We start from the raw sequence: 23,432 nt of genomic DNA, 5'->3' as shown, positions 1-23,432 counted from the left end.
TAATTTTATATTTAACCCCCTTCATGACCAGGGTTCAAATGTCTCTTTGTTCCCAAATGGAACTTTAAAAAGGAGGGGGAAATACAGAGTACAGACATTTCCTGAGGTTTCTCACAACTGCAAGATGGGAAAAGAATACAGAGTATGTATGTTTGGGGAAAAGATTAGCTCAGCTATGATGAATGAGAGAATAAAATTGGCATGATTCCTTTGAGGAGGTATGACATCAGACAAAAGTCATTAAGCCTTGCCATCACTCATGGAGAGTTTGGGCAGTGTTAAATGTAATCTGGAGGGGGAAGTACTCTGTATTGGGCATTTAAACTTGTCTTGTACGTTTCTTTTCACATCCTTCCCTTTCACCCTACTTTCTTCCTCCTCGTCCCCTCCACTCCCTTCCTTCTCTTCCTTCAAGCAAACATGTGTTGGTGATTTCCAGGCACTATACTAAGCATGAGGGATGCAAAGATGAATATGACACAGTCCTGGTCTTCAAGGCGTTTATAGTCTAGAACAGTGTCCCTAACTCAGGGATTAGTTATATCCAGAGGAAGTACTTTCCTACCAATCAGAGTGTATGCTAGTCGATATTCTGGAGTAGGGTCCTGGAAAGGCACTGCTGTGCCAGTAGTTATCCTTATAGTGGCTGGACAGTGGAGAGGTGGGAGGTCCTAAAGGAGGGGTTGGAGTAGTTAGGAGAATTAAATGGGTAAGAGAATTGGGGGTGGGGGGTGGAGGGTAGAGTGGAGTGGAAGGTTCATGACACTATTTACCAAGTGGTAGAAAAGTATTAGTCATTTTAATGACGGCATTTAACAATGATATAATTGTATCAATGAATAACAACTAAATCCTTATCTCTACTTACAAGCAATGATTAGGAAAATTAGGCACTGGTTGCAGTGAGATTATGTGAGGGAAGCTTTCCTGAGTGAGTCTTGAGGAAGATGATTGGCATTAATTGGTTACTGGAAAGGGGAGGACATCTAGACATTAGAAATAGCGTAAGTAACAGTGGAAACAGAATAATAATATACAGAATGCCCTAAAGAGAACAACCTAACTGGAAGTGTGGGCAGTGAGAATGTATTGTAATAGAATGAGGGGTGAATTTGGAAAAAAAATGGGTTGTATGCCGCAAGGGACTGAGAAAGAGGCTTGGTTGTGGTGTCAGTTGAGAAGAGGGAAACTTATATGCTAGGGTTAGAAGTTTAGTTCTGACAGAGCAGAAAAACGGAGGGGGGGATACTTTATGTAACCTTGAGCAGGGAATTGTATGATGAAAGTGACATATAAGGGAAAACATTCTACTGACTGACTATATGGAGACCCAAGAAGGGTAAGGCCAGTTTAAGAGACTACTTCAGCAATTCTGGTAGAGTTGATTAGGACATGGACCAGTATAGGGACTGTGGAAATGAAGAGTTCAATCAGAGAGATATCGAGGGACCATGTGAAGTGGAGAAAAAGGAATTGATGATAAGCATAATACACATTACATCTTAAATATGATAGCTGTTTTTCTAAACATCCAAAGGAAAATGCAAGTCTCTAATACTAATTCCTTTAAAATAACAAATTTAGTCATGCAATGATCCTATTAACTTACAAAACAAAGATTCTAATTTTTGAAGGCAAGGCAGTGTGAACCAATAATCTTTTTGACACTAAGAACAAGGTTGCTTTATGCCAACAAGGAACAGCTTTAAGTTGAATTTTTTATTGCTCATTTATATTAACATAGAAATCTTACATGGTGTGAAATCATTGAAATTTACGTGACATCTGCTAGATTTCATTGTTCTGATGTTTTGTTTACTTACTAAAAGTCATTTCCAAATGAAAGTTTTATCTTTTGAAGGTGGGAAGAAATGCTTGATTTTTAACTGAGTTAATTTTCAGTTGACTCCTAGGATAACAGGGAAGCTTTAGGAGCCTAATTAAACCATGCATTTGCTCTAATTACTTTAGCTGCAGGCTGCATAGAAACAAAAGCAGCAAGCAGATCTGTTCTGTGTGTCGCAGTCAGGCATTTGATGGTTGTTTTCTCCAGCAGAAGTTCTGAGTAGCATAGAAGTAAAGAAGCTGAGATGCAAAGCCATCATCTGCAAGTGGTAGCTGCAGCCACAAATCACAGGGCAGCCCTTATTCCCACATAGTGTAGAAAGCATTGTTCATCGTCCATGATTTTATTTATGTCCAAACGCGGAGAAAGCAATCAGCATCACTAGCCCCATTGTTGAATATAAAGGGTCACACCACATTTTCATCAACATAATTGGATGTTAGCTTACAAAGACTATAGAGTTAATACTTAAAGGACAATTCATATATTGGGCAAAAATAATAATGCTTTTATACTGGTTACTTTCTCCTCTTAGGCTTTATTCTCTTGAAAAATGTCCATATTTAATGCAACAGTTTAATTTTTAAAGTAAGTAAATCCATACTTCTATTATCTATTTTGATTTTAATACAAGTGGATTTTAGAATATTGATGATCCATGTATATGAGGAAAAAAGCAGATCAGTTTTTATTACCACTGACTACTCAACTCAATTAAACAACTGCTTTTTTAATAGGACTCACAAGAAACCCCATTAAAGGCATATTTCTTCATTAGATAAAAACTGTTTTTAAGGTACTGTGGCTGTATTTATCCATTTACCTTAGTTTCTTGGTGTAAAATACCACTTGAATTGCTTGTTTTCTCCCCTTAGCTAAAATGGCAAACAAGTTAAGAAATACTGCAGGTTTTATTACTTTTTATCTGTTGTTTTAAAAATCTGTGTTTGAGATTCGTGGTTCAGAGTCCAAACTTTACAGAAGTTAAAATTGGATATGGAAAAGAACTTTAGCTTTCTGGGGTAACTTGTCCTAAATATAAAAACAAAAAATTAAGAGACAGGAGCATTAAAGCAACCATGTGGTGAGTTCAGGCCAAATACAAAAATCTCTACTTTTTTCCTAAACCATCTACATGTCTGTACCACCCCTCCACTTTATTTTGCCTACAGAAACCTGACCTAAACTAAACAACTATTCTATATCATTAAGTTGTCCAGGAAGATGAAAGTTTAAATATATGTCAGACAAGTTCCAGCATCTGGTGCAATTCGATAATGATGGTCTCTTCTAGAGAGCTTCAACACTTAGAACTGAAATGTGGTTAAATTATGTAAAGAAAATAATATTCTTCTAGTCATACATTCTCCCTATTTACAATACTAATATTTGCCCAATCCTCTCCCATCGTAGGAAACATACAAAATAAAATCCCAGTATGAAACATCTCACTATATCCCTAATTCCATTTTCTTGCAGCCAACTATACAGCCAATTATGAGCACAGTTAATCTTTCACTACAATTGTTTTAAAATTATTTTCACACTTCTTTTTTTCAAACACATTGATTACCCCTAGAGGTTTCACCCTACAGTAGGGAATAATGTCTTACAAAGTATTGCTTAACAGTGCTACATAAAATTTAACAAGTTTAGATGCACTCTTACAGTTTGTTGATATGAGAACAAACTTAGTTTTTGTTTTTTTTTAAAACAGCATATAAGCTTAGATATATGAGATAGTTTAAAAGAAGGTTGGAAGTGATCATAGTGACATTTGTGTATATCAATAGCTCCCTTCTAAACAGCCCTACAAGCTTCATTGTGCCAGATTTACACACCTTTCAAAATAGAAGGGAATCAAACTTAAGTGTTTTGTTTTTTATCAATAGACTGGGAAAAAATTGCAACAAATATGACAAAGTTGTGATATCTTTATTATGTAAACAAGTCACACACAGTAAGAAAAAACACTAAGAATCCAAAAGATAAGGCAAAGGACATAAAAAGACACTTTAGAGAAGATAATCTATTGTTTATTTATCTCACTAATAAACAAAATGCAAATTGAAACAACAGTAGAATACCATTTGACCCATCTTACCAATGATTTTTTTTAAATGCGTTTTCTTTTAAATAAGAATGTCCAATTCTGGCAATCAGTGTGGTGACAGGGCAAGCTAATATATTTTTTTGAAAATAATGCATCAAATAGTCATACATTTTAACCCAGTAATTCTATGTCTGTTTCTACCCCAAAGGAATAATTCTAAGCATTAAAAAAGCTATAGGTACAAGATATTCATTGCAGCATTATTTATAATATTGTAAACAACCTAAATACTTCAAAGCAGAGTGATGATTAAGTGCATTAATACACAGCTACCTGGAGTACTTTACTGAATTTTAAATGATGTTTAGCCTTATCCATAGTAATATGGGGAAATGTTACCAGGTAATGTTAAGTGAAAAGAACAAGATATATTATATACATTGTAAGCCTACCACTCCATAGGAAAAAATTCTATAAAGACATGAGGATTTTAAAATCTATTATTTTCAGTATTTTCCAAATTTTACTTAACTTGCAGTTTAATGTTTTTCAATACATTTTAAAATGTCATGTTTTTCCTCAAAGCACTTGCAAATGCATTGCCTTGTTTTCAAAACATTTCTCCGGAAAGCAAACCCTATGCTTGGAAAGACTTGTGAAATATCATAATACCTATTACAAAAACTCAAATTATTTTATTCATTAACATTTTGGTTATAAGTGTAGGGAATCTTCTACATATGTGACTAGGCAGCTGAAACATGTAGGTAGCAGTTCCAGTCAGGGCTCTCTCAGCATCCACACTCACTCTGCCCTTACTCCCTTCAGAAACCACAGCTGCTCCTAGCACCTGTGAATATACTACCCTTATAAATCCCTGGCAGCAAAGGGAATGTTATGATTGTTTCTAAGATTTCAGAGACAACTAAAACCAATTTCCTTTTTCCCAAAATGGGAGCATCAAAAAGGAGACATTCATCCAAATATGTTTATTCTGTTTCCAAAAGAGAACAACTTCTTAAGAGAGCAGAGATGGGGTTTATTTTTATGATGCATACATTGCCTATTTTACCGTTAGATTTTATAAATAATATACTTTGCAGCATCTACCCTAGGGCAAAGGTGAACCAACATTCCATTCTTTTAGAAATACCACGTTTCCCCCTTCCCCCCACTCCAATTTGCTGTTTGCAATTGTGGTCACAACTTTGACATTTTAATGTAATACCGACCCATTTCCTAAAATCCCAGTGAAAGAGAGAGAGAGAGAGAGAGAGAGAGAGAGAGAGAGAGAGAGAGAGAGAGAGAGAGAGAAACACTTCAGAAGGTCGCACTTACACTCCAGCAGTTTTTCCAGAAACGAGGGAAGCAGTAGTTCTTATTTTTGTGGTATCAAGTTGTAGACTGAAATTCGGCAAAAATCTTTTCTTGATGCGAGGGATGTGAAATATGTTCTAGGATTTGTGTTCGATATGATCCTTTATTCTAGGTACGAGCATTTCTTTTTCTAAAGTTTTTCGGTCTCGCTCAAGGAAAGGGAAACAATATTAATTTGAAATTCTCTTAAAGGCGCCTTTCAGAGTATCTCCCATGGGAAAATATCACGACAGCTCAACACTGGTGTTTTTCAGTAAGAATCTAGTCCGATTTGTTTTTAAACATGGCTGTATACTTACTTTGCAGGCCCCCAAATTTGTGCTTTCAGCTATCATTAATCAAATAGCCAGAAACACCATCTTTAGGCAAGCTGCTTTTCGTGGGTTGGAAATGCACTCTGATTAAAAATTATGTTCATTTTGAGGGCATCGCTGTTATTCCTGTGCCTCAGCGCCGCTTTTGTCCGGGATGGAGCGGGCTCAGGAGTGCCTGCAGCGAGGTGTGCGGCAGGTCTGAGGGCCATGATCGTTAACGTTTCCAGAGGGATGCTCACACTTTCTCCCTAGACGCTCAGCTCACCGTGCGTGGCGGGAGCAAGTGGAACAGACTGTGAAAAGAATAGAGAATTTATATTAAGGACAGGGAGAGAAAGAGTGCGATAGCCTAGGTCTCCTGGTCACCGTGGCTCAGGGCTTTGCATGAGTTTATCACTACTATTAACAGCTACTTGGAGAAGGTTGTTTACCGCCTCAATGAGCGACAACCAGACAGCGGAGCCCACTCAGGGACCCAAGCTACGCCCCCTCGCCCCTCAGTTCCTCTCCTGTCCCCCAAACTAATTAATTCAGGGCCGCCTTCCTGCCGGACACTCCCATTGGTTCCCATCCCATCCAGTGAGAACCTTGCAACAGTTTCACCTGGCTCCCGCTTCCCAAATAAACAAACAAACCGTCCGGCTACTGTGCCAGCTCTCCACCCTGGCGCCGCGGGACAGGGTTGTGCTCCTCCCTCTCCCGCCACCTCTCGCCCCCTCCAGCCAATCGAGCCGTGGTTGTGGAGCCCGCATCCGGCTCCGATCGCTGGAAACGCTCTCCTCTGTCCCTCCCGGCCTTCTCCCGCCCTGCTGTGCCTTCTTGGACTCCTAGTTATAGGACCAGCGTGGACAGAAAGCCCCGCCTCCTCCCGTGGCCCTCAGTCTGGGATATTCACCCGAAGGGTCTAGGTTGGGTTGGAGTTGGCCCCGCCCCTTGGGCTCGCCGCCCCCTCCCTTGCACACCTCTGCCTGCAGCTCGCGCCCCTCCACTGCGCGGGTAGCAAGAGCCGCAGCTGCGGCCGCGTGAGGCTGCGGTCACGTGTTGTTTTCCCCGTCGCGCGCTCAGAGTGGAGTGGGCGGGGGCGCGGGCCCAGGAAGGAGGGGGCTGGGGCTGGCGGGCAGACGGGGGTTGACGGCCTCTTCCCCCAGCCCTCCCTTCCCGGAGCCCCCCTCCCCCTTGCTCACCTTAAAACCAACGTGCATCACCATGGCGAGTTGCTCCTTCGCTTGCGACCAAGCGACAAGGAGACTGAGAGATACAGCAGCGGCTACAGCGGCAGCTCTAGCTGTGGTGGCGACCACCCCACTTCTTTCCTCGAGAACCCCGACCGCACCCATTGGGACCGGGTCGTCTTGTCCGGGAGCCATGTGGCTCTCCACAGCCACTGGCTCCCGGTCAGACTCCGAGTCTGATGAGGAGGACCTCCCCGTCGGGGACGAAGTCTGCAAACGGGGCTACCTGCGGAAGCAGAAGCATGGGCACAGGCGCTACTTCGTGCTCAAACTCGAGACCGCCGACGCCCCAGCTCGGCTGGAATACTATGAAAATGCCAGGAAGTTCCGGCACAGTGTCCGCGCCGCGGCGGCTGTAGCCGCGGCTGCAGGCTCCGGCGCCGCGGTCCCGGCGCTCATCCCACCGCGGCGCGTGATCACCCTGTACCAGTGCTTCTCAGTGAGCCAGCGGGCCGACGCAAGGTACCGACACCTCATTGCCCTTTTCACCCAGGACGAGTACTTCGCTATGGTGGCCGAGAACGAGTCGGAGCAAGAGAGCTGGTACTTGCTGCTCAGCCGCCTCATCCTCGAGAGCAAACGCCGCCGCTGCGGCACGCCCGGCGCGCCACCTGATGGAGGACCGGCCGCGCTGGCGTCCGCAGCGGCGGCGGAGCCACCCTTCTACAAAGATGTGTGGCAGGTAATAGTCAAACCCAGGGGGCTGGGGCATAGAAAAGAGCTGAGTGGCGTGTTCCGGCTCTGTCTTACCGACGAGGAGGTTGTGTTTGTAAGGCTGAACACCGAAGTGGCCAGCGTGGTCGTCCAGCTCCTGAGCATCCGTCGCTGTGGGCACTCAGAGCAGTATTTCTTCTTGGAAGTCGGTAGGTCCACCGTCATCGGTCCGGGGGAACTGTGGATGCAGGTCGATGACTGTGTGGTGGCCCAGAACATGCACGAGCTCTTTTTGGAGAAGATGAGAGCCTTGTGTGCAGACGAATACAGAGCCCGCTGCCGCAGCTACAGCATCAGCATCGGCGCCCACCTGTTAACCCTGCTGTCCACTAGGAGGCACCTGGACATGCTGCCTCTCGAGCCCAGCGGCTGGCTCAGAAGGTCCCGCTTTGAGCAGTTTTGCCACCTCCGGGCCATTGGTGACGGGGAAGACGAGATGCTCCTCACCAGACGCTACACAACACCCAGCGAGCCTGTGCCCCACTCCAGGCGAGGAAGACTGCACCTGCCCAGAGCGCACAGGTCCAGCAGAGCGGTTTCAGTGCCAGCCAGCTTTCTTCGCAGCCAAGCACCCAGCTTGGTGCGTGTCCCACACCCAGCAGAAGCCCCCAGCAACAGAGCTTGCCTATCTCCTGAAGCATCTGGTTCTGACTCCGGCAACTCTGGGAAAGAAGACAATCCTCAAGGCCAAGAGGATCAGGAAGTAAACAGAGGAGGTGACTACATGCCCATGAACAACTGGGGCTCAGGACATGGTCAGGGCTCAGGAGGGGGCCACGGTTCAACTGGCCAAGGTTCCAGTAGCCAGAGCTCAGGAGGAAACCAGTGCTCAGGAGATGGCCAGGGCACTGCAGGTGGGCACGGCTCAGGCAGTAGCCAGGGATCCGGTGGTGGTCATGGCTCAGGTAGTGGCCAGGGACCAGGAGATAGCAATGGCTCAGGTGGTGGCAAGAACTCTGGAGGGGACAAAGGTTCAGGAAGTGGTAAAGGCTCCGATGGCAATGGTGAATGGGCAAAATCTCTGAAGAAAAGATCCTACTTTGGCAAATTAACTCAAAGCAAGCAACAGCAAATGCCACCACCTCCACCTCCACCCCCGCCAGGTGGAGCAACTGGTGGAAAAGGGAAGTCTGGGGGAAGGTTCCGACTTTATTTTTGTGCTGACAGAAGAGCTGCAAAAGAACGCAAAGAAGTCAAAGATGCAGAGACCTCAGAAGGTGCAGCTGGGGGTCCCCACAGAGCCAGGGCTTTTGATGAAGATGAGGACGACCCATACATGCCAATGAAGCCAGGGGTGGCTGCCCCTCTTACAAGCTCCAGTGATTATATGCCAATGGCTCCTCAAAATATTTCTGCTTCAAAAAAACTCGACTCTCGGTCCCCTTTGGAAGATTCAAGAGGGTACATGATGATGTTTCCCAGAGTGAGCTCACCAACAGCCCCAAGTCCTCCAAAGGCACCTGATCCTGATAAAGAGGATGACTCTAAGGACAATGACAGTGACAGTGATTACATGTTTATGGCTCCTGGAGCCGGTGCAGTTCCGAAAAACCCCAGAAATCCTCAGGGCGGCTCTTCCTCCAAAAGTTGGAGCTCCTACTTCTCTCTGCCAAATCCTGTTCGGAGCTCCCCATTGGGACAGAGTGACCACAGTGAGTATGTACCAATATTATCTGGAAAACTGGGGAAGGGCCTAGACAAACAAACGTCGTCTATCAGGGGCCCCAAAGATGTAGCTTCAAAGCCTTCAGTTGAGGGGTCGCTCTCAAAGCCTGGAGATGGGGGGTTACCTTCAAAGCCTTCAGATGATGGGTCCCCCAAGAACAAGGCTAAGCGACTTAACAAGCTTTCTTTTATTGCAAAGGGAAATAAAATCAAGCCAAAACCACAAAAGCCCACACACGAGCAGAAAGAGGCTGACAGCTCTAGTGACTATGTCAACACTGACTTCACTAAAAGAAATAGCAATATGCTAGCCCCCATTCCTCAAGGACTGCCACATTCATGGGGCATAATTGCTGATCCCAGACAGTCAGCCTTTTCTCGTTATGTGAATGTTGAGTTCAGAGTGCCATTTCGAAATCTAGCAAACGAACTCTCAAATCTTTTAAGAGCTATTCCAGGTGCCAACCTCTTCTCTCTGGACGGTGCTAGGTGGCCACTTCTGCCTCTTCTTTCCAGTGCTACAGGTAGCAATGCTAATGAGGAAGAGTGTGACTACATTGAAGTGATTTTCAACCCAACAATGACACCAGCCGTGCCTTTTGCTGACAGTGCCATTCGCTATGATGCTGAAACAGGTCGCATCTATGTGGTCGACCCATTTTCTGAGTGCTGTATGGACATCTCTCTCTCCCCCAGCCGCTGCTCTGAACCACCACCTGTAGCTAGGCTGCTGCAGGAAGAAGAGCTAGAGAGAAGACATCCACAAAGCCGTTCTCAAGGTTTCTTTGCCTCCGCAAGAGCCGCTGTCTCAGCTTTCCCAACCGACAGCCTGGACAGAGACATCTATGCCTCCTTAGCCTCCGCTGCCGCTGCGGTCCTTGTGTCACCCTTTGCAGTGGGCCGGGCTTTAGCCATCGCCTCCGCCCTGGTCGTGGCCCCGGGCATTGGCGCAGCAGTTGTTGGCTTTGAGGCCGCCGTTGGATTTAACTCCGCCTCTGTCCGCTGGTTCCAACCTGTTGCTAATGCTGCTGGTGCCGACGCAGCAAGGGGTGCCCAGGTCGTTGCCGGTGCCTGCAATCCTAGAGCCCCAAACTCATCTTCAGACCTTGCCGGAGGTGAGAACCGGGCCGGCGGGGCTGCAGCTGCAGCTGCAGCTGCAACTCCCCCACCATCACCTGGCCGCCGGGTGCCGAGACCCTCGGAGCAAAAAGATTCTGACGATGACGACGACGACACCTACGTGAGAATGGACTTTGCCAGACCTGACAACCAGAAGTTCGACTCTCCTCAAAGAGGTTGGTAATTTTAGTATTTATTTCCCTGAAGTTAATGGTCATTGCTTAATGAATTGATGCGCTAATATGTCTACAGTGTTAGGAAAAAGTAAGTTAGTATTTCATTAACTGGTACCTATTTAACATGGAAAATAGAATTCAGTTTTAGTTATACATGCAATACCTTGTGATCTTTGCAAGAATTTAAGTTTTAATCCAATAATAGTTTGTTTATCTGGAAAGAACCGATTATCGCTTAAACATTGGTTCTACTTTTTTAGGAGTAGTTAAAACTTAAAGATATGTAGCATGAGGATGCCTTCATATGTCTGTCCCTAACACTTAATGATTTATGCAAACAGGACACATTAAATTGAATCCCATCACCTCATTTTAAATCAACAAGTAAAAGGTGTTTTTCTATAAATGCCTATATTTAATTGCAGGAATTTTAATAAGAGCACAGAATATTAAGCAGTCACAATCATCGGTTAGCATTTGGGGGAGGATGACTTTCTTCTGAAAGTTACTTTTTAAAAAGCAGTCGTGGTTATGTTAGTTTGCTGTGATTTAAAAAGAAGGTTAAATCTAAATTTTTAGCATGAATGTCTGGAGGGAGCAAAACATAAATAATCCAAAACAACAAGTGATTAAAAGAAGAGAGTATTTGGCTCTGGAATGTGTTTTTGTATTGATTTGTTTTGTTTTTACACACAGGATAAGTTGCCAGAAACCTTGAGTGTTCCTTTCCTCTGTCACTAGTAGTGACAGCCAAATAACTTTCACTGTTACTCATTTTGTTTGTGTAACTCCCCCAAAAGAGGGTATGGTGACAACTTGATAATGGGTGTGAATATTGTTTCAAATGTTTAAAAAACATTGAAAGTATCTAGTTGGTGTGTCTTCTGGGAAATCTAGGGAAGCAAGATCATAAGTCTGGAGGAAGACTTGACTCCTGGGGCAGCCTACCCTGGAACAGTGGAAGTTTTTTCAAGGGTTACTTTTCCAAAGGAAGAAATAAGGAAAAGTGGGAGCTGTTAGCGTTGCAAATAAGACTTTGAGTAAATTTACTGCATACATTGTGCGATGTTGTTGTCTGAGTCTGGCGGCATTCTCAAGAAATGATTTCAGAAGATGATGTCTCAATAATCTCAAGTGCCTTCCCGCTTTAGTAGAATGTGCTTCTTTCTCAGTGAAGGGAAGGAATAGACACCAGCAGTTTTCATTCCAGTAGTCAGTTTAGTGAAGATTTTTGCTTTGCTTGCTTTGTGGAATGCCTTTGTGATTGGATCTCTGCCCACTGTGCTTGATCAGGCAGAACAAGTCCGGGACTGATCACAACAGTCACCTAACAAGCTTCCTATTTAGTGCAGGTGTAGCCTCCCTCCCCCATCTCACCCTGCTTTAGCAAACTTGCCACACAAAAGCTCACATTTGGAGCACGGACACATTAAAGGGTGATCATCAAAAGGACAAAAGGATGCTTTGTCTTGTCAAAGGATTCCATTCAGATCTCCTTTAAATTGTGAGCTGGGCTGCCCCCCTCCCAACACACACGCACGTACGCAATCACCACTACTACCCAAACCTTGCATTTAAAACATATAATTCTATTTCCAAGAATTTAATTCATAATCAGCTTTTCAGGAACAGATCATTTTATTATGTAAAGTACACCCGAAAATTGGTCTCCTGGTATTGTTTGAGCCTAAATGCTGAAGGCACCATTTATAACATTGTTGTAGGTTTGCCATAGCAGCCTGTGTACCTGTGGTATCTTGGAAAGGACAAGTTTTCAGAGAAGTTTGTCTATACTTTCCAATACTCTTTGTTTCAGCAAATTAGTGAAATCTTATTCCTTAAATTGACCCTGATTTCCCAAGGATTATCCAGATCCAACTTGCATTATTTGAACATAAGTTACAAATTTATAAATAACTTCTATTGACTTTGTAGCTATTTTAATGTTCTCTGAATGTATTGTTCATTGAGGAAATTCTTTAGTGAGTGACTATACAAGGAGGCTGTATCTCACAGGGAAGTGGGTGCTTAGGTTGAAATAAGAGATGTGGAAGCACTTTGGAACTTGAAAGCACTTTACAAAATATTTTTATTTTGTCGTTGGATTAACACCGAGGTGAACATTGAACAGTTGAAACTGATGATTTAGTTTCTTGCAAAAATGGTTGGTCTGGAGGATAATTCAGGCACATAATTTGCTGAGCTATATAAAAAGAAGGATGTATAGACAGAGCTCACTGCAGGAAATTACTTTTGCTACTGTTTTAATGTAAATTGATATGGTAGAATGTTGTCTGTGAAGTGTTAAGAACAGGCTGCATAATTCTGACATGTTTTGACTATAAAGCTATAGAATAATTTTCACCCATTTCTGATCTCTCTTCACTTTTCCTATCAAACATTTTCATGCTAGAAAACAGAAAATATGCTTTGACAAAGGAACAACGGCATTGTCTTTATTAGCAGTTGTGTATCTCAAAGGGTAATTTTAATTTATGGCAAGTGCTTAGAACAGTGCCTGGCACATAGTAAGTGTTGTACATGAATTATTATACAACTATTATCATTGTTGTTACTGTTATTATTCGCTTTAGAAACACAGCTAAGTTAAAGTTCTCTGTTCTCAAAACCCACTTTTCAGTTAGTCTTTAGTTTCATTTAAAGTGGTTTATATGGTTGTTCAGAGTTGGGATCTTTATAGTTGGGATCTGTTTAGAACTTACGTGAAATAAAGTGAGATTATAAGGCAGTGAGACAGCTTTGTTCATGTAACACAAAAATAATATGCAATCTCATTTACCCACAGTCACACTGCACAGAAGTGCTTTAAAGCCATTTGTTGAAGACAATTGGAAAGAAGCACCCAGAAATATAACTCAGACTTGATCTTTTAATAAATGAAATCGTTTAAAAGTGTGAAGTCTTCACATTTTATACACATGGGTTATAAGCATTAACATTCATGTAGTCTCTTATACAGGTTTAGTCGAACTCTCCACCCACATATGCATTTTTGCCTGTTTTATTGCTGTATCTGATATAGAATGCATAATTTTAAATGACTTAAGGTGAAAAATTCACCAGTTTTTTCCATTCCAGACATAGAAGGATAAAGGCAGCTCTAGGAGGGGTGTGAGAATTGGTCAGCCAAATTCGTAATGTTATGATAGCACTTGGTATTCAAAAGCAAGAAAAGAAACACTGTAGTAATTACCTTTTGAAAATTCAGACACTGTTATTAACATGAAGGAAATGTAAGCTTCTTTTCAGTGTACTACTGCCAAATCCTCTTGTTATAAATTACAGGTGCTAAGAGCAAATTATTTTTGTTGTATTGGACTTATTATAAATTACGAGAGTAATATCTCCATATAGCAGACATTCTCAATCACCATTGATGGGTCATTTGTTTTAGGAAACATTCACTCCCCCAAAACAAATTGGACAGTCAGTTTCTGTAGAGGTATTTGACCTGTAACAGTCAAAGAGGACTTCATTCAATTAAATTCAACTCATTTGCATTCATTCTAAGAGTGATGCTTCCAGGGTAAAAATTTCTCCTACTAGCAAAACATCTTCTTTAAACAAGACCTAGAGTGAGCCCAGATTTTTCCTGTTGCAATAGATGAGGGTAACCAACCAGTAGAGGGAGAAATAAGGAATATTGTGTGTGATTTAAAAGGGACTGTTGTTAAATTGTCAACTTGTTGATTGAGGGCATGTTTTACAGTTGCATACTGTCTTACAATTTGCACAGCACATTCACATTCACTATCTTACTGGGGGACAGAAGGAGCTGGAAATGAAGTCGGTGTTAAGAATTTTTCCATAGTCAAAAAGGTAAGTGGCAGAGCTGAAAATCAAACCCATACATCTGATTTCAAGTCCAGTGCCCCACCCAGCACACCAATATTCAATCTGTTCTTTCCTATTGATGAAAGATTATTATATAGGCAAAGATTGGGAAAATGTTCAAGTTTTCTTGAATTTGACAGTAGCACATTTTGTTGTAAGTAATTCCTTTAGAGTGTTATCACTGTGAACCACCTGCCAGAGCTTCGGTAAATTTCATTACATTGAACTGTTTGCCATGATTCTCAGAATAAAATTATTTGACCTGTTCTGGAACTGAAGATTTTAAATCTGGTCTGGGGAGGAGTTTGCATATCTTTACCTCCCAAACACAAGTAGTGTGTGTATCTGTTTGGATCCCGTGGAAACATTTAAAGGAAGAAAAGTGAAATGAGAGTGCATTCAGTAAACTTCCTTTAATGATCATTTCCTTAACTGAAGTTGGGTATCTTTGGATTTCCTAATAATCCATGACATTTGCCAGTTATAGCAAGTCTTTTAATTTCATTTTTTCTATGTGTATAAAATTTGACATTCTAATCTAAACCATCGCAGTGGGCAAAACAGGATAAAGTGAGAAAGGTGGAAGAAAAAGCGCCGTAGACATAGATGCTCTTTATTTAAAAAAAATAAACTTGCTTTTGGCAATTAGGCAAATAGATTTTAGAAGTCTTGAAAATCAAATCCTCTCCTTGGGACATAGAAACCCTTGTTTAAAATTAAATTCATTTTGTTTAGCACCTTTTTAATGCTTTAAGACTATTTAAAAGTAACCCAGACATTTTATTGGCAGTATTGGCAAGTAGCTTTTGTAAAATGCTTAATTAAAGCCTGCAGTATATTTTGGCTAAGAGGTGATACCAAGCTCTTGGTTGGTGAGGAGCACTTACTGAAAAACATTGCTTGGTCTTGAGTGAGAAATGGGAGATGAAAAAAGCCACCTTTTATAATAATGAAATGAATATATTACAATACACTCAGTTTTTACCACATTATCAAATTGCTAATTTTAAAGCTATTGATAAAGTTGCCAAGATAATTTGCTTGCCATATGATCTCCAATTATATTCTCTAACAATACTGCACTGATTATTGGTTATGCAGCCACAGGTCTTACATTTCCATCTTCTTTTGGAAATGTAGGCTGAACACTTGAGACATAGGAATGTTTAAAGATGTTTTAAAAATGTAGACATATATCCTATTTTAGATGTGCCTTTTTAAAAAGGGTACCTTATCATTTATGGCGAAGACTTAATTACTTTTAGAATTAATAAAAAAATATGTACTTAAATATTTTGTGAAGTGAGAAAGTTATTGCTCTTTTTTTCCCCTAGCTTCCTGACACCCCTTTCTTATTGGTTAGGGTTGCATTGGTTATATTACATCTTACCCTCATGTGCCCTTTGCCGAACTTGTGTCCCTAATTTCATAGTAACCTACCCTTTCCTGGTGTCTCTCTGGTAGAAAAATTGAGGGCCACTCTGGGAGTGGAGGACTTATTCTGCCAGAGGTTGCTCGCTCCTAGTTCACAGCCTGCTTGGACTTAGCTTACAGAAACAGCCTTCTCTGCAGGGCTCCTTGTTCTGCACGTCCAGGGCTGTGCTTCCTGCTCTACTCTCACTGGCTGTCACAGAGACAGCTGGGCCTCTTTAAAGCTACTTTCATGGCTACACTGACCACAATATATTTGATGCTAGTCAGACCTTCTGGACTTACTGAATATCCAATTCCCCGTGGCAGTCACTTCAGCTAGTTTTCACAAGTTATATAATTTGCCTCTGTATGATTATTAATTTTCTTCTTGTATACTTGAACTTGGAATAGCGATGAGGTCTCTATCTCTAAATTCATCTTGAAAATTCACATGCACACCCAAGGTGCCCTTGAAAGTCTGACCAATTAATGTGATTTTTTTTTTTATTAGTTTCAGGTGCACAAGACAAAGCAAAACTTAGACGTTTATCATTTATATCCATCACACTGTGTGAACCCCCCTCCCCCATCCACTATCCCTCTGTACGTTCCCAAAACCTCTCATTTTTAACTCCTGCTTTTTCATAAGTTGTGCCTCCAGCCTTGAAGGCATACCAATGCTGTCCTCACCCTCAAATCCCCACCTCCAACACTCTGAAGGACTCCTTATTGTGGCTGAAGCTCTTACCATGGTTTCCTTTCCACTGCCACTCTGACCCCAATTATCATTCACTATTCCTCTTGCCATGGCTACAAGATATAGCTTACTAGAGTCCCAAATTGAAACTTAAAATACATCTTCCCACAGAAATGGTGTTGTAAGGGACGGTTGGCCATAGTCAAAGTAGTTTATCTTGTTAATTTAGGAACTGAATAGGTTTAATATAGGCATGTGTAGATGAACCTATGAACCTATCCACCATTTGTTTATAACATTGTTTCTATGGGATAATTTATTCTGTTTCAACTAAAAAATGAGCATCGGAATATGTCTCTTTTGTAAATTGGAGACTGTCTATATTAGAATTCTAGTAACTTGAATTTTTTAAGTCTGCAGTAACTAGGCAGTAGAGTGAAGTGGCACAAGTGTGTGTTTGGAGGAAGTAGAGAAGCTGACCTGGGGTGAAAATCCTGTAGCTGATCCCCAAATAGTTTGTACCCAGATAATCAAGACTGGAATGAACGTGCATAAGTGGTCCCGGCTACCGAAATGCAGGTGGGAAAAAATTGAACTGACCTTTGAGGAGTTCGAAGTTTACAAGTGTCGTCCATTTCCCTTACAGATTCTTTTCACTATTCTGTCCCAAAACTGTTTCCACCATAGGGAGAGACATATGTGATCTTCTGATTTATAAAGGAGACAATAGTCTGGTATGAGTGACATTGGAAAGACTAGTGCAATTATTGCTAGTTTTCAGTCTTGAAAGACAGCACTTAAATTTTTATCAAGTCTTAGAGAATCATCTTCCTATACATTTATTTACAGGGCACAGAAAAGTGTGATGATCTGTTCTTGGGGGGAAACAAACTATATATAAGTCAGAGGTAATGCTACGCTAAATAATATAATTGTATTATTATACAGTCATCTTTGGGGTATATGTTTCAATTTCTCTTCATTTCCTTCAGCTTGGTTGCCTTCAAATGCTTTATTTGGTTGCCCCTATTTGTGTGATCACCAATTGTTTGTAAAGATAACACGAGACTAATAAACCGTGAGAAATTTTCAAAAGAACTTGAAATTTTTTTTTTTTTTGAGTTCTGTGATAATTGGAATGGAAAAGATAACTAAGGCAATGAGATCGGGGAGAGTGGAAAGAGAATGAGAGAATAACTGCATGTATTCTTATAGTTTTGGCTTCTGCTGGGCAGGGGAACCATTGCTGTTTTAGAATTCAAACTGTAATAGAGGCGTGTTTATGATTCACATAAAGAGGTCTGAAATGCCCTAGAGAAACTGACTTCTTGGCTCACTTTACAAATTTCCAGGGATATTGAAGTCATGTGTGCTTTATTAGTGTATTAAAGATTACTGTTCAGGTTTATATCATTATACAAATTGAAACAGAAAAGATTACTTCATTTGTTTTGAGAAGGAAAGGATAGCTGCAGGTTTTGGGGGCAGGAGTAGGAAGATGTTTTGACCCATCAGAGTCCATTGAGGTTTTTTCTTCCACAGAGGAGAATTACTTGAAGAGTATAACTCATTAAAGGGGATGGACTTAACTTGTCATTAAAATTTTTTTTTGATTAATTGGAAAGTAAGAATACCAATAAAGTAATTATTTATAACCTGTCAATGTCAAGTGGAAATAGTACATCAAAAACAGACCACATTATTAAAAGCATCACCATTTACCTTTCAAGTGATGAAATGATATCAAAATGAACAGAATACAGAACTAAAATATGATTGTCAGGCCTTTGATATTCATTTTCCAGGCTGTTTCTAAATAGTTTTCCTGTACCACATAGCAAGCTTCTGAGTTACTTCCTTAGTCTGTTCTTTGGAATGTGCTCAGTGAATGTAAACTTATTTTAGTATTAGCCTAAGTAAAACAGGATTATAAAAGTAAATCTGTTCCCATAATGCATTTCAAAAGCAAATTAAATTATTTTTGGATTATCTTGTTTTGGATAGCATTATTCCTTTCTACTAGCATGGTTAAACAAGAATTGACAAGTATATTTGCTAAAGTATACTTGAAATCAAACCATTATTTGCTAGGTTTTAGTATGTTACCAAGCGTTCACTTAATGCTCTTGTAGGTGTTATAGGAAAGCAATTGGCATGTGAATCAAATTTTTAGTAGAGCCTCTGTCATTTGAGAAAAGTAAAGAAGAGAAACAACCAAAGTATACTTCAATAGATGATTACATAAAGAAGATGTAGTGTATGCATACAATGGAATACTACTCTGCCATAAGAAAAGATGAAATAATGCCGTTTGTGACAACATGGATGAATCTTGAGATTAATATGCTAAGCAAAATAAGTCAGACAGAAAAAGAAGAGAACCATATGATTTCACTGATATGTGGGATATAAAACTGAAAGCAGCAAAGGAACAAGACAAACAAAGAAAGAAACAAAAACTCACAGACACTGACTAGTTTAGTGGTTACCAGAGGGTAAGGGGGGTGGTAGATGAGGGTGAATCTGATCAAATACATGGTGATGGAAGGAGAACTGACTCTGGGTCATGAACACACAATGTGATATATAGATGATGTATTAGAGAATTGTACACTCGAAACCTATGTAACTTTACTAACCATTATCACCCCAATAAACTTCAATTAAAAAAAAAAGAAAGAAAAGTAAAGAATAAACAACAAAACAACTCTGATAACAACAAATGCTTCAAATATCAGGCTTAGTATAATGTTGGTAGGGTAGTTATATGGAGCTTAATTTGTTTGTTTCTGGGGAAAATATCTATGAAATGTAGTGTATTATATAGGTTAGGAAGAAATCCCCTTTAAAGCACATGCAGTGTGGTTATGTAAGTATATTTTTATGTTAAAACAAAGTAGCAAACTAAATTAGGTGATATGCCTTTCAAACCTTAAATTTCTGTTAAAAACATATAGCTGATAGTATATGCAAAATTCTATAATGCTACTCTAGTGTAATTTTGCAGCCGATAATTGAATTGCTAATGTGCACTCTCATGGTTAACCTATGGCTATCACAGACGCCTTTTATCCTGTGTAAACTTGATCGATACTAGGAATCTACAATTTCCTAAGCCTACTGCTGACAGGAAAGCTTACTAACTTTACTAACCCAGGGTGTTTATTTTTGTAAACCTTTTAGTGTGGAGGAATGGCCCTATACAACAAATGATGACTAATAGCCACAAATAGGTGGGAGGAAAATGGAGGAGACCTTTGATGCTTCACTCAGCTTCAAGTTTGTTAACATGTTTAAAATCTCCGATGAAAAAATGAATAGTCAAACTATATACTGCTGGTTTAATATAAGATCTTGTAGTCAAAACCTACTGTGATGCTTTCCGTGGATTCTGTTAGGTTGGATGTAATAGAATACTTTGGCCTTAAAGTGACACTACCATCCCATAATCAAGTTGTTGACCATTTATTTATCCCCATCTCTCATCCAGTCCAGCGCCTTCTTAACTGTATCAGATCCCCTTCCTCTGCTGCACTCCCTATATTATACATCCTTGCAATTAGCAGAAGTCCAAAAGAGTAATACCAGAACTTCTTTTTATTAGACAGAAGGGGATTTCATTCAAATCTCCTTTGCAATTATGACTTTGCTCTTTTAGAAGAAATTCAGCGATTGACTCTGGAGACTATCACCGAGGCTGTGCCAGTAATGTGCCTTTGATATGTGCCAATAATCTGGTGAAGGCATAATCAAGCATGTAGGAGAAGAAACAAATTATCTTTATCTGCCCAATGCCTGGTTCACTTGCTGGCCCAACTGCTAGGAAGTAGAAGAGTGCATGCATGTACAAAGCTGCTACCCACAAGCTATCTCAGGGTGGCAGCCTTTGGGCCAAAGGAGTAACTGCCCTTGTGTCTTCACTGGGCTTGTGCTGGTATTTGTCATAGGCAGCTGGCAGAGTTAGGCACGTCCATGCCAAGGCAGTCTCCTCCACACGGCTTCCAAAAACTACTAGTTCAATTCTGGCTTTGTTTTGTTTTTCTTTGGAACAGGGTGGGGGTGAAAGTGCTTCATACTTTATTTCTGCAAGTAACTTTTGTTTTGTTGTCTCTTTTTTCTAGAGTGATTATATTGCCACAAAAACACCGTTTAGAAGAAAGGGGATGCTAGTGAAATTTCATCTTTGTCTACTCCAGATCTACCTAAAAGAAAGAAAATTCAGAGGTTTCTGAATGGAAAGCAACCTGAATTTCGAAACGCCTTCAAGTGGATGCTGGCAGTTGAATGATCGTAACACAGATTATTCATACCACTGCCTTACGGATCCAGTGATTTTTGAATTAAGAAATGTACACTGTACTTAGTTTTCGTTTTCTGGTTTCCCTCCCCAGTCTGTCTCTTTGAAAGGAAACGAGTACTATAAAAGTGAGCATCTCATAACTCTTTCCCTCTTTACAAAAATGTTATTTACATATGTGTAAATGTGGCCAATATCAATTTTACTGATGTGTAATACTTAGATTTAGCTTGAAGTTGAAAATGCTTTAAACAAGAGCAGAGAAAGGAAAGTTATGTTCATGAGAAGGTAGGTATGATCTAGAATCTTTTTCTCTGAGTAGTATATATCAAAACATTTCTTGATCAAGGAATTAAATGTCAAGTGAACTGATATCTTGATGGGACATTTCCAGTATTTTAAAGGCAGGGCCAAAGGACAGATTATCTCAGTTTTTGCTCATTAGCAAAACTGCAACATTCTGTCCACATTAAATATCAGCTGAATTGATACCTTGGTTGAGCATTTCCAACATATTAAAGGCAGAACTGAGGAACAGATTATCTAGGTGTCCGTGTACAACACTGTGATATTCTGCTTGTAAATCAATTGAGCATTTCCAAAATCGCTATTTTTTTTCATTTTGAAACCAACATTTTCCCCCTAAAAGAAGAAAAGTTCTTCAGAAGTCTCCCCACAAAGCCCCTCTCTGCTTCTCTGGGCCTCTACCCTTTCACCCTTCATGCTCCCCCTCTCTGGCTCTCTCCTTGACACACTCCCCACTATGCCCAAGGCTCCTATAAATATATCAGTTTCCCATATTCAAGAAATTAGTGTGTACGTATCAATGAATGTCCTAACTAAAACTTAAGCCAAATAGAACCTCTTATAAGGCCTTGTTTCCCTTTGGGTAATGAGCCTATGTAAGATGTACCAAATTAAAAAAAAAAAATCAGAGCAAGCCTCCACGCCCCCCTATCCCATTTTTGCTTGCCTCTGATGGAAACTGAATTAAGATTTTAGGAACCTGGACCTTTGAGACTATGACAATAACTGGTGGTGATCACAGAGGACAGGAACAAAGGTCTAGAAGCTTGCTCAGAGCTTTGTTATGTGGTGGCACACAATTCATTACTCGTACCATCACTGGCAAACCTCATCATCCCACAGATGGGTATGAATGACTGTCGAAGTGTATGAGTGCTAGTGTGTGTGTGCACCTATTTGTATGCACACCCTTGTGTACCTGTGTACAAGTGACTGTAGCTGTACCTGTTGTGTGTAACTGTTAAAAAAATTGCTTTGCATTTAATGTGCAACTTTAAAGTAGTGTAATATTTACCTAAACTTTTTTGCCACTTGGTTTTGATGTCTTTGAACATGTACTTCTATCTTCAAGTAGTACATGTTGCTAAGCTAACTTTTCTGAAGAACCGAGTTGATTTCTATTATTTTTCCAACCAAAGGGATGGGAGATTCTTTTTTCCCTTGTGAATGGCGCCGAGGAGAGGATGTGGTTGCAGTACCAATCACTACAGTTACTGGTCACTACTAAGGCATTGATTTCATCAATTCCTTCAGACTCTTCTCTATTTCCAGTCTAATCAAATAATGCAGTGTGGCTTTTGTTCATTATGATAACAATGCACTCTTTTAGGCAGCCGTTCTTCAAGCCTTCTGTCATCATTTTATTTTCAAGTAAGTTAAGTCATAATCGTTCAGAATTGTGGAAGAGAAAAGATTATTTGGGGGAAAATGCTATATTGCTTTATTTGCATATTAGGTTCAGGGGCTGCCAGCAGACAGGGTACTTCACAGATGTAACACTTGCTGAATAAATGAATGGGAAACCTCATATACAACAGTACATACAAATAGTAACAGGTACAAATAGTCACAGGTACAGCATAACAAATATGCAATCTTTTTGACACTACTTCTTAGTTTACAGACACAACTAATTTATTCAGTATTGTGCTGGAAGGATCTTTCTAGAATATGTGAACCAACATATCACCTTCCAGCTACCAGTTTATGCTGCTGTTAAGAAAAACCAATGACAGAACGATTTTTTGTGTGTGACCTACATTTAATTTGAAATCAGACATAGTCACTTGGTCAGTAAGAGGTAAAACTATAGTTCCAACAGTTCATTTCATTTGCTATTTCTGCTTCACAGATCTGCTTTGAGTTGCTCTGGCTTTGTCTTCCTTTGTAAATACTCTTATACTCTCTTTTCTTTGTAAACATCTTGTTTGCAGTTTGGGGGGACAACCTTGCAACTCTGTATAGTGTTTATATATATATCAGACTTGCCTTTCCATAGAGCTACTTGCAATAAATGTGTTCATGAAAGTTATTTGTGTGCAGACTCATTTTATTTCTGAATAGTGTTGTCTCTACTCCATTTTAAATATATTTGTCTGCTCTGTGGTAGAATTGACCGCATTTTTTCAGAATAAAGCAGTTTGGATAATTTAGGGTTTGGGTTAAAGTCACTACACCTAGAAGCATGAAGCTTTTTTAATAGAATTAACACAACAACTCTTGATTCTCCAAACATTGAGGTGATAATACTAGAATTTACCTGAGTTTTTGTGTCAATCATAATAATGTCTGAATCCTACACTGAAGTGACTACTCAGTGAGGTTAAGGTAATCATTTATAGTTTTCTTTTGTCTCCTTCCCTTTCCA

General features: G+C 40.5%; 1 protein-coding gene across 2 annotated transcripts; it reads left to right on the top strand.

The window, feature by feature from the left end:
• Positions 1–6,777: 6,777 nt before the first annotated feature.
• IRS4 (insulin receptor substrate 4) lies at positions 6,778–23,096 on the top strand. Of its 2 annotated transcripts, XM_019718125.3 has the most exons (2): positions 6,778–10,496; positions 20,583–23,096. In XM_019718125.3, exons 1-2 carry the CDS (start codon positions 6,797–6,799, stop codon positions 20,585–20,587), a joined length of 3,705 nt encoding a protein of 1,234 aa, XP_019573684.3. In that variant the 5' UTR covers positions 6,778–6,796; the 3' UTR covers positions 20,588–23,096. The 2 variants fall into 2 exon arrangements, with proteins under 2 accessions (XP_019573684.3, XP_088650935.1); XM_088794809.1 differs by lacking the exon at positions 20,583–23,096 and having other exon boundaries at positions 6,778–10,504.
• Positions 23,097–23,432: the final 336 nt, after the last annotated feature.

The sequence above is a fragment of the Rhinolophus sinicus genome, chromosome 18 (genome assembly GCF_057876585.1).
Source record: "Rhinolophus sinicus isolate RSI-liver-muscle chromosome 18, RSI-T2T, whole genome shotgun sequence".
NCBI lineage: Eukaryota > Metazoa > Chordata > Mammalia > Chiroptera > Rhinolophidae > Rhinolophus > Rhinolophus sinicus.
This window is presented reverse-complemented; position numbering and strand designations above follow the sequence as displayed.